Source organism: Coregonus lavaretus, assembly GCF_964263955.1.
Source record: "Coregonus lavaretus genome assembly, chromosome: 13".
Classification (NCBI taxonomy): Eukaryota; Metazoa; Chordata; class Actinopteri; order Salmoniformes; family Salmonidae; genus Coregonus; species Coregonus lavaretus.
Window position 1 is genome coordinate 45,925,615 of NC_140000.1, and position 12,078 is coordinate 45,937,692.

General features: G+C 43.2%; 2 protein-coding genes across 2 annotated transcripts in view; both read left to right on the forward strand.

Moving 5' to 3' along the window:
* Positions 1-1,922: 1,922 nt before the first annotated feature.
* Positions 1,923-3,367, forward strand: LOC311139854 (NADH dehydrogenase [ubiquinone] 1 alpha subcomplex subunit 12-like). The gene is made up of 4 exons (XM_084174831.1): positions 1,923-2,027; positions 2,418-2,500; positions 2,729-2,816; positions 3,064-3,367. Exons 1-4 carry the CDS (start codon positions 1,939-1,941, stop codon positions 3,236-3,238), a joined length of 435 nt encoding a protein of 144 aa, XP_084030957.1. The 5' UTR covers positions 1,923-1,938; the 3' UTR covers positions 3,239-3,367.
* Positions 3,368-10,805: 7,438 nt separating this feature from the next.
* LOC311139827 (transmembrane and coiled-coil domain protein 3-like) overlaps positions 10,806-12,078 on the forward strand; it is a 15,953-nt gene continuing 14,680 nt past the window's right edge. The window contains exon 1 of the mRNA XM_084174805.1: positions 10,806-11,214. Coding sequence (XP_084030931.1) covers positions 11,170-11,214 — 45 coding nt within the window. The 5' untranslated portion in view covers positions 10,806-11,169. The remainder of the gene's footprint in view (positions 11,215-12,078) is intronic.

Genomic DNA, 12,078 nt, shown 5'->3' on the forward strand with positions numbered 1-12,078 from the left:
AAGAGTATTTCAAAATATGACTCAGATTTACCCCCAACTCCCAACGCTCACTCTCTGTGGGTTTACTCAGCTCTTTTCTTCCTCTGAATAAAGATAATTCTGCCTTCAGAAAGTATTCATACCCCTTGACTTATTTCACATTTTGTTGTGTTACAGCCTGAATTCAAAATGGATTTTAAATATTTTCTCTCTCTCATTCATCTACACACAATACCCCATAACGACAAAGTGAAAACGTTTGTAGAACATTTTGGAAATGTATTGAAAATGAAATACAGAAATATCTCATTTACATAAGTATTCACACCCCTGAGTCAATACATATTAGAATCACATTTGGCAGTGATTACAGCTGTGAGTCTTTCTGGGTAAGTCGCTAAGAGCTTTGCACACCTAGATTGTACAATATTTGCACATTATTCTTTTTAAAATTCTTCAAGCTCTGTCAAGTTCATTGCTAGACAGACATTTTCAAGACTTGCCATAGATTTTCAAGCCAGTTTAAGTCAAAACTAACTAGGCCACTCAGGAACATTCAATGTCGTATTGGTAAGCAATTTGTCTTTTAGGTTATTGTCCTGCTGAAAGGTGAATTTGTCTCCCAGTTTCTGTTGGAAAACAGACAGACAGGTTTTGCTCTAGGATTTTGCCTGTGCTTAACTCTATTCTATTTATTTTTATCCTAAAAAACTCCCTAGTCCTTGCCGATGACAAGCATACCCATAACATGCTGTAGCCACCACCATGCTTGAAAATAGGTGGTACTCAGTGATGTTTTATGTTGGATTTGCCCCAAACATAACGCTTTGTATTCAGGACATAAAGTTAATTTCTTTGCAGTTTTACTTTAGTGACTTATTGCAAACAGGATGCATGTTTTGTAATATTTATATTCTGTACAGGCTTCCTTCTTTTCACTCAGGTTAGTATTGTGGAGTAACTACAATGTTGTTGATCCATCCTCAGTGTTCTCCTCTCACAGCCATTAAACCATAACTGTTTTAAAGTCACTATTATTGCACACAGGTTGAGTCCATGCAACTTATTAAGCACATTTTTACTCCTGAACTTAGGCTTGCCATAACAAAGGGGTTGAATACTTATTGACTCAAGACATTTCAGCTTTTCATTTTTAAATAGTACATTTACACATTTTAGTCATTTAGCAGAGCTCTTATCCAGAGCAACTTACTGTTAGTGAGTGCATAAATTTTTTCATACTGGCCCCCCGTGGGAATCAAACCCACAACCCTGGCGTTGCAAGCGTCATGCTCTACCAACTGAGCTACAGGAGGCCTGTTGTACACATTTCTACAAACATAATTCATTTTGACATTGTGGTGTATTGCGTGAAGGCCAGTGACACAAAATCTGTAACGCAACAAAATGTGGAAAAAGTCAAGGGGTGTGAATACTTTCCGAAGGCACTGTCTGTAAGACTTTTTTAAATGTATTACTATTATCCATATTTTGGTAGCATTCTATTATAACTAAATAGTATGTCATTACATTTAGCTTCTAAAGAGACTTGAAACAGGACAGTTAGCTTCTTGAATGTTTCTATAATAGTCATCACATTTTGCTCCCAAGTAAGAGACACTTGAGAAAAGACTGTTAGCATGGTTGTAAAATGTTGTATTATTTTTATTTATTTATTTTATTTACAATCGGTTACCCGACCTGTCATCAAATTGTTTTCTCAATATTGAGACACTTCAAAATGGACAGTTAGGTGGTAGCATTTTCTTACTACGGCGTACTCCGTCTATCATCACAGAATAGAAGAGAAACCGTGCTTGAAACTGCTTGAAATGCTGTTCATAGACTACTGTTATGCTTGAAACATTGGGCGGAACTATTGTGGACCGGGGAGCGTTTCAGCACGAATGTATTTACATGTACAACAGTGTCCGATGCCCAAATCAGTCCCGTCTGAAAATGGCGGAGTATATACATGTCGTTCGAAGGGCTTTGGGACAGTTAGGAGGTCACGGTGGTGTGAAAGGCTTATTTGTTCAGTTATTCAGGTCAGTATAAGAGCGATATAACAATTATGTGCTTTTTAATCTATAGAGGTGGTTGTCGTTACTTTCAATGCATTTACTCGAGAGAAATAAGCGTGTTCCCGGTCGACAGGCAACCTGCTAACTAACTTGCCTTACCTAACTACCTACCTAGCTAACTACTGTAGCTGGCAAACAAACAGACTCACTGCTCTGTTTAAAAGCTCACGCTCTGTTGAATATTCATTTAAACTAATAAAAAAAGACCAGTGTTTTAACATGGAACTGTTTCAAGGCTACTTGATTGTGTGATCTCTGATCTGTATCCAGTCTGACAAATTAGACATAGTGCTAGTGGATGGACTAGCTAGCTAGCTAGTTATCTAACTTGTGGTGACTGTGTTTTTGTTACAGGGCAAATGATGTGAAAACGGGAGCGCTGATTGGCGTGGACAAGTATGGAAACAAGTACTTTGAGGACACACGCTACTTTTTTGGTAAGGTTAAACAGACTGCTCACATTACCAGTAATGGCCTTAGGCTATGTATTGCAGTGACAATCATCATATTATCTCTGAATGTAGTTAGCGTAGACATTTTAATATTTTCCATATGGGGTTGATTGGTCAGACTATGGGCAAATCAAGTAATAGAGGTGTGGTAGAGAGGGCTGTTAAAGACCTGTAGTGTACCCAGAGTAACACCTCTCCTCCTCTCCTTGTCAGGTCGTCACCGCTGGGTGATTTACACGACGGAGATGAATGGAAAGAACACCATGTGGGAGGTGGATGGCAGCATGGTGCCCGCTGAATGGTAAATACATCTTACTTAGTTTGACACAGGTAGAGTTGCCTCTATCTCAGTGACTGGGCCATTGCCATGTTGGAGATACTGGCCTAAAGTTATGGATATGGAATTGTAACAGATCTGGGTGGTACTCATTGAGTTGATGTACTGGTGTCTTAATTATGTTTTTACTGTCTACGAACCTTCTATTGATGAACTAGCCTATTGATGAAATGAGTACCTGATGCTAACTCCCAATCTTAAATCTCCTCAGGCATCGTTGGCTGCACTGTATGACAGACAACCCCCCCACCACACACCCCCCTACGCCCAAGAAGTTCCTGGCGGAGGTCCACCAGTTCAACGTGAGTGGTTCGGCCCAGGCGTACGTGCCCTACTCCACCACCCGCAAGAAGATCCAAGAGTGGGTGCCCCCCAAGGCTCAGTGACCCAGCTGTGACCCAACCTGACCTTCAACCTCTGACCCGTGACCTTGTTCTGTAAATGAAGAGTGTGATTTCCTGTGTGTGCGTTCACCAGAGCATCTTTGCTTCTAAATAAAATCTAATCTATATGGACACTGACTCAGTCGTTATGTGTGAAACTGTGGGCTGTTATGTGACTAGTTGGCTGACTAATGACCAGCTCTCCACGAGTCTGACAAAAATGTTAGCAACATGAGTTTGTTTGAGAGGTTTTTTAAGACTGACTGAGACTGGCCCATTGCTGAGGGGCAGATTATAAGGTAATATTTTTCCCAGTTTCTCTGAGGGTGTTAGTCTGATTTGTGTGTGTGTGTTGCTGACAGCAGGATATTGCTGAGCTGAGAAAAGTCTGCAGTATTTCACATGGGGTTACTAGGAGCATGTCTGTGCTGATTGGCTATCAGATGACCATCACATCAGGGTGGTAGAATGGGCAGGGTGTCACATTCACACAGGCAGACAGACACTCACACCCAGCTCCTGTCCCTCTATCCTCTCAGGGACTCTGCTGCGCTATGAGTGGTGAATTGACTCTTCTCGGCTTGTGGCCCATTCTGGACTACTGACTAAAGGTAAAAGTTATATCAAAGCCATATGCAATATATAAGCAGTGTTTCTCAATCTAGTACCAATCTGTGAGTTGGGCAGCCAATTCTCCACTGTGAATGTGAAGTTAAGACCATAGTTTGACCATCCTCGGTGGTGCAGAAAAGAAATACTGTGTTAGTCCCTGGGGAATCTTTTCATATGGCGTTTAAGTAGATCTTTGACCATAGCACTGGAAAAAATGCAGAGTTTATCTACTTGTAGGTGTCATAATAGCTATTCTACTGTAGTCTGTACCATAGTAAGGACATTCATATTTTCAGAAGCAGCTTGTTTACTCAGGGTTTACCGGTATGCTAACGCCGCCTTTGCTTCCAGCGGTCCAGGCTGTTAGATGAGAAGGTTTACGCTATCAACGCTATTTGGCCATGGGGTCAGTGAAGAGGAAGAGGATGAGGTCAGTCTCTCTATCCCTTTCTATGGCTGTTTGAATCATTTTTAAATGCTCCCTCACTGAACTGACATTACTTCAGTGGTTACTTGAAGGGAGAGAGGAAGGAAGGATGCATGTTAAAGATCCAATGCAGCCTTTTTTATCTCAATATAAAATCATTTCTGGGTAACAATTAAGTACCATACTGTGATTGTTTTCAATTAAAATGGTCCAAAAAAAAAGAAGAAGCTTATTTTTATTAATAAATAAAAAAATATAAACTTTGTTTTTACAACTTTTTATTTTGTTGTATTTCTACACACATTTTACATATATGGCACTTTTTTTAATTTATTTTTACAGTAGTTACATAGCAATAATAAAGTAATTTGATATTTTGATATCTAGATAGATAGTACTTATACATTATACATAGTGTTTTCAGTCAACTATTATAGAACATGAGCTTTTAAACCCACCCCTCAGCAACTCTCAGTCCATCCCACCTATCTCCATAAACCGCCCTCTTATGATTTCCATGTGCCGTGTATTTTTCAACTGTGCTGTGATGTTTCACATAAATTCTGAACCTGTCTAATCGCATAGTATATACAGATTGTAAGATACATATTTTTACTAAAGGTGTTATTATATTGTTGATTGACGATGGTTTTCCAAATCTCCCAACAGTGCTATTTGGAGGGTTAATTTGAGATAATTGTTATGATTTTCCAGCCATTCTTGAACCTGTGACCATAAACATGAGTTGGGAGGGGAACATTTTCAACTAGCTGTTATTGGCAGAGAGGTTTGGAACTATCTTTCTTATTGGTCTAGTAACTAATTTACCAACTGGTGATGTCACCAGGCAGGCCAAAACTGCATCCCACCAAAACATGCTGAAATTTCAGGCGGTCTTTTCAAAAAGCTCTTACACTAAAAGGGCATTGTCATAATTTTCACAATTTCACAGTATTATTCCAACCTCATTGTGTGGAAATATATATAAAACACAGGAATATCACGTTTTTGAATGCACTGGGCCTTTAAAGAGTTATTGGAAAGGGGCCACATCATTTTCTCCTTTATGCTTTCCATCACTCTCAGGAAGACCTGTATTGTCTGATCCATCCACCTGGGGTCACTGTGTCCCCTGATTTATTCTGCCATTGAAGTCATAGTCGGCATTCCACTCACACCTCAGCTATACCAAAATTCAGTCAAATGAAATTCATGAGCACTTGGCTGTTGTTGAGAAGCTCTTTGTTGATGTGAAATAACATTTGGAGTCAGCAGTTCTAGAATGGGACGGGCTATCATTTGGAAGCTAGTCACATACAGTGAGGGAAAAAAGTATTTGATCCCCTGCTGATTTTGTATCTTTGCCCACTGACAAAGAAATGATCAGTCTATAATTTTAATGGTAGGTTTATTTGAACGGTGAGAGACAGAATAACAACAACAAAATCCAGAAAAACGCATGTCAAAAATGTTATATATTGATTTGCATTTTAATGAGGGAAATAAGTATTTGACCCCCTCTCAATCAGAAAGATTTCTGGCTCCCAGGTGTCTTTTATGCAGGTAACGAGCTGAGATTTGGAGCACACGCTTAAAGGGAGTGCTCCTAATCTCAGCTTGTTACCTGTATAAAAGACACCTGTCCACAGAAGCAATCAATCAATCAGATTCCAAACTCTCCAACATGGCCAAGACCAAAGAGCTCTCCAAGGATGTCAGGGACAAGATTGTAGACCTACACAAGGCTGGAATGGGCTACAAGACCATCGCCAAGCAGCTTGGTGAGAAGGTGACAACAGTTGGTGCGATTATTCGCAAATGGAAGAAACACAAAAGAACTTCAATCTCCCTCGGCCTGGGGCTCCATGCAAGATCTCACCTCATGGAGTTGCAATGATCATGAGAACGGTGAGGAATCAGCCCAGAACTACACGGGAGGATCTTGTCAATGATCTCAAGGCAGCTGGGACCATAGTCACCAAGAAAACAATTGGTAACACACTACGCCGTGAAGGACTGAAATCCTGCAGCGCCCGCAAGGTCCCCCTGCTCAAGAAAGCACATATACAGGGCCGTCTGAAGTTTGCCAATGAACGTCTGAATGATTCAGAGGAGAACTGGGTGAAAGTGTTGTGGTCAGATGAGACCAAAATCGAGCTCTTTGGCATCAACTCAACTCGCCGTGTTTGGAGGAGGAGGAATGCTGCCTATGAACCCAAGAACACCATCCCCACTGTCAAACATAGAGGTGGAAACATTATGCTTTGGGGGTGTTTTTCTGCTAAGGGGACAGGACAACTTCACCGCATCAAAGGGACGATGGACGGGGCCATGTACCATCAAATTTTGGGTGAGAACCTCCTTCCCTCAGCCAGGGCATTGAAAATGGGTCGTGGGTGGGTATTCCAGCATGACAATGACCCAAAACACACGGCCAAGGCAACAAAGGAGTGGCTCAAGAAGAAGCACATTAAGGTCCTGGAGTGGCCTAGCCAGTCTCCAGACCTTAATCCCATAGAAAATCTGTGGAGGGAGCTGAAGGTTCGAGTTGCCAAACGTCAGCCTCGAAACCTTAATGACTTGGAGAAGATCTGCAAAGAGGAGTGGGACAAAATCCCTCCTGAGATGTGTGCAAACCTGGTGGCCAACTACAAGAAACGTCTGACCTCTGTGATTGCCAACAAGGGTTTTGCCACCAAGTACTAAGTCATGTTTTGCAGAGGGGTCAAATACTTATTTCCCTCATTAAAATGCAAATCAATCTATAACATTTTTGACATGCGTTTTTCTGGATTTTGTTGTTGTTATTCTGTCTCTCACTGTTCAAATAAACCTACCATTACAATTATAGACTGATCATGTCTTTGTCAGTGGGCAAACGTACAAAATCAGCAGGGGATCAAATACTTTTTTCCCTCACTGTAGGCACCAGGATGGGGACCGGGGGACAATCTCATAAAAATCCTGAGTAATCTTTTGGCGCCTTGCGGCAGAGCTTTATCACCTTTACTGTAAGGTGTTTGAATTGACTAGAGTGTTTAAATGTGTTTCCAACTTGTCTCTCAGTGGGTTGAAGCTCCTGGTGCTAAAGATCTAAGGGATTAGTATAGAGGGTTTAGGGTTTATCGGAACCTGCTGTGAAGTAACACGAGTCTGCCTTGTTTGGTTGGTTAGGTATAGTGTGTTTAGGATATCAGAGCTGTGTCACTGGTGTTTTAGCTAGTGTCGCTGAGTCATCATTTGTGTAAATGGAGTAAAATGGCATCTGAGTTAAGTGAGATGACTTGCACTGCCATGGCGATACTTCCTTGTGGCTAATGATAAGGTCAGTGAACACTCAACTCTTCTCTCATCTCGCTCTCCATTTTCTCTCTGCAACTCTCTCTCTCTCTCTCTCTCCTCTCTCGCTTCCCTCTCTCTCTATTCCAATCTCTCTATTCCTCTGTGTGTGTGTGTGTGTGTGTGTGTGTGTGTGTGTGTATAATGAGGTGGCAGCTGTGTTGGTGGTGATGCCAGCTGGGCACCAGAGGGAATATAGGGGCTCATTTTCGAGCAGGTGCATCCCTCTCCCCTCTGCCCCCTGGTACCCTCATCCCTCTTCCCTCATCTCACCACCTGTCTGTCCCATTCTATCCCTTCTGAGCACACTCCCTCTTCTTTTCACTCCCTCTGTTTCTGCTTCATTCTCTTTCCTTATCACCCCTATACTCTCCTTCCTCCCCCACTCCTCACTTTGTCTCTTCTGTTGTTCCTTCTCTCCATATCTTATTCATGTCTGTATTCCTCTGGAGATTATATATGATGTGTCTGTAGTATCTCCTGGACAGGGAGACAAGCCTCCCGACGCTGTAGATGTTTAATGGGTGAGAGGGGGCGGGGCGTCAAATCTTTTATTTGTAGGGTTTTCAGGTCTTTAGACTTCCTCTTGAGCACAGTGCTGTAAAAATACCTCCGGCCCTGTTGTGTTCACCTCCCCTGTGTGTCTCAGCTCTTAATTGGCTCTGAGAGAGACAGGAGAAAAGGACACACTGTATGGTTCTCAGAGACAAGTGGGCTTAGCCTTAGTGAATGATAGTTGGGAGGGTATATTTGAATATGTGTGGGAGTGGGAGCAGAGCCCAGTTGCGTTGAGACACACACACACCACACACACTCACACACACACACACACACACACACACACACACACACACACACACACACACACACACACACAGAGGCCTGGGCCAGCTGTTATGTAGGGCTGTGCAGATTAACGTCTCTGTCTGAACGTATTCACCACTGAGACAGAGCAGGGGGAGAGATTACTTCACTAACAGATTACTTCACTAACTTTCCTCCCGAGTGGCGCAGTGGTCTAAGGCACTGCATCACAGTGCTAGCTGTGCCACTAGAGATCCTGGTTCAAATCCAGGCTCTGTCGTAGCCGGCCGTGACCGGGAGACCGCTGGGGCGGCGCACAATTGGCCCAGCGTCGTCCAGGGTAGGGGAGGGAATGGCCAGCAGGGATGTAGCTCAGTTGGTAGAGCATGGTGTTTGCAACGCCAGGGTTGTGGGTTTGATTCCCACGGGGGGAAAAAAAAAAATATTATGTATGCACTCTGGATAAGAGCGTCTACTAAAAATGTAAAAATTTGAAAACTTTACCAATTCTATACCGACAGCAGTATATGGAGGTCCTGTATTCCCTCCCTCCCTCCCTCACCTAACCTGTGGGACATCCCTACTACAGTGGGGGGGAAAGTATTTAGTCAGCCACCAATCGTGCAAGTTCTCCCACTTAAAAAGATGAGAGAGGCCTGTAATTTTCATCATAGGTACACGTCAAGTATGACAGACAAAATGAGGAGAAAAAATCCAGAAAATTACATTGTAGGATTTTTTATGAATTTATTTGCAAATTATGGTGGAAAATAAGTATTTGGTCAATAACAAAAGTTTCTCAATACTTTGTTATATACCCTTTGTTGGCAATGACACAGATCAAACGTTTTCTGTAAGTCTTCACAAGGTTTTCACACACTGTTGCTGGTATTTTGGCCCATTCCTCCATGCAGATCTCCTCTGGAGCAGTGATGTTTTGGGGCTGTCGCTGGGCAACACGGACTTTCAACTCCCTCCAAAGATTTTCTATGGGGTTGAGAGTTGGAGACTGGCTAGGCCACTCCAGATCCTTCGTTGCCCGGGCGGTATGTTTGGGATCATTGTCATGCTGAAAGACCCAGCCACGTTTCATCTTCAATGCCCTTGCTGATGGAAGGAGGTTTTCACTCAAAATCTCACGATACATGGCCCCATTCATTCTTTCCTTTACACGGATCAGTCGTCCTGGTCCCTTTGCAGAAAAACAGCCCCAAAGCATGATGTTTCCACCCCCATGCTTCATAGTAGGTATGGTGTACTTTGGATGCAACTCAGCATTCTTTGTCCTCCAAACACGACGAGTTGAGTTTTTACCAAAAAGTTATATTTTGGTTTCATCTGACCATATGACATTCTCCCAATCCTCTTCTGGATCATCCAAATGCACTCTAGCAAACTTCAGACAGGCCTGGACATGTACTGGCTTAAGCAGGGGGACACGTCTGGCACTGCAGGATTTGAGTCCCTGGCGGCTTAGTGTGTTACTGATGGTAGGCTTTGTTACTTTGGTCCCAGCTCTCTGCAGGTCATTCACTAGGTCCCCCCGTGTGGTTCTGGGATTTTTGCTCACCGTTCTTGTGATCATTTTGACCCCACGGGGTGAGATCTTGCGTGGAGCCCCAGATGGCGGGAGATTATCAGTGGTCTTGTATGTCTTCCATTTCCTAATAATTTCTCCCACAGTTGATTTCTTCAAACCAAGCTGCTTACCTATTGCAGATTCAGTCTTCCCAGCCTGGTGCAGGTCTACAATTTTGTTTCTGGTGTCCTTTGACAGCTCTTTGGTCTTGGCCATAGTGAAGTTTGGAGTGTGACTGTTTGAGGTTGTGGACAGGTGTCTTTTATACTGATAACAAGTTCAAACAGGTGCCATTAATACAGGTAATGAGTGGAGGACAGATGAGCCTCTTAAAGAAGAAGTTACAGGTCTGTGAGAGCCAGAAATCTTGCTTGTTTGTAGGTGACCAAATACTTATTTTCCACCATAATTTGCAAATAAATTCATTAAAAATCCTACAATGTGATTTTCTGGATTTTTTCCCCTCAATTTGTCTGTCATAGTAGACGTGTACCTATGATGAAAATTACAGGCCTCTCTCATCTTTTTAAGGTGGGAGAACTTGCACAATTGGTGGCTGACTAAATACTTTTTTTCCCCACTGTACCTCTCAGCCTGCTGTTCTGGTTGCTGATTGGCCTCAGAGGTAATGAATGATTGCTGTGGTGAAGCGTGCCCGGGCACGCCAAGGAGGGAGAGGGAGAGGGAGAGGGAGGGGGAGGGTGATAAGAATCAGAGACCTCAGGCTGGGGTTGGTTACTGCCTTATAAGGGCGTCTCTCCCAACCCCTCAGGAACTCAGGAACAGGGCAGAACCATGCAGAACAGAACAGTACAGAACAGACTGCTGAAGCACCTCAGGACAGAACAAGACAGCAGTTCAGTAGCGCCTGGTGCGGAAGGGAACAGTGGCTCTGTGTGTGTGTGTGTGTGTAGGAATGTATCCTTGGATTTGTAGGGTGTTGGTTAGGGAAGTCCGAGCCGGGCCTTGTGACAGCACATCTTTATCTCCACTGACAGGAAGGAAGGGCTTTCACCAGAGCCAGAGGGAAACCACACACACACACTCCTCCCCCAGTGGCTGTTCCTCTAAAAGGCTGCCAGCTCTTTGATTATCACTGAGCATCTTCTGAAGCTCGTAGGAATGAACTTTGACTTCACACACTCTGACCCTTAACCCTGAGGAAGAGGAGAGATGAAGAAGCACTTCACGACCATCCCACTCATCCACGTCACAGAGGTAGGGTGTGTGTGTGTGTGTGTCTGAGATTGAGACTATATGTCTCAAGGCATTTCAGTCTCCAAGCTATTTCCAGTCTAAATGAAGTCAGAACTGTAGTCGTATGCTGTCAGTTGTGTGTTTATACTGACTGCAGTTCATGCGAAGATTTTGACCTGTACCACATGAGGAGCTGTGTGTGTATGGGGACATTAGGGTAAACGTAAACACCAGGTAAACGGACGGTAGTGTTACAGAAAAAGAGCAAAGCAGGGAGAGGTTATGTTTGACAGTTTGATGTTGTGGCAGACGTGTTGTGTCCTGCCCCTGTGTGTGGTGTGTTTGTGTGTGTGTGTGTGCACACGTATAGATAGTTGTACTATGCTGCTTGCGTAATGCCAGAGGGATGTCTTTAAAAGCAGTCAGTCATAGATCAGTGATCTGCTTTTAGTTATCCAGACCCCATCAATAACCTCTCTCTTTCTCTCTCTCTCTCTCTCTCTCTCTCTCTCTCTCTCCCTCTCTCTCTCTCTCTCTCTCTCTCTCTCTCTCTCTCTCTCTCTCTCTCTCTCTCGCTCTCCTCTCTCTCTCGCTCTCTCTCTCACTCTCGCTCTGTCTCTCTCTCTCCTCTCTCTCTCTCTGTCTCTCTCTCGCTCTGTCTCTCTCTCTCCTCTCTCTCTCTGTCTCTCTCTCCTCTCTCTCTCTGTCTCTCAATTCAATTCAATTCAATTTAAGGGCTTTATTGGCATGGGAAACGTGTGTTAACATTGCCAAAGCAAGTGAAGTAGATAGTAAACAAAAGTGAAATAAACAATAAATATTAACAGTAAAAATTACACTCAGAAGTTTCAAAAGAATAAAGACATTTCAAATGTCATATTATGT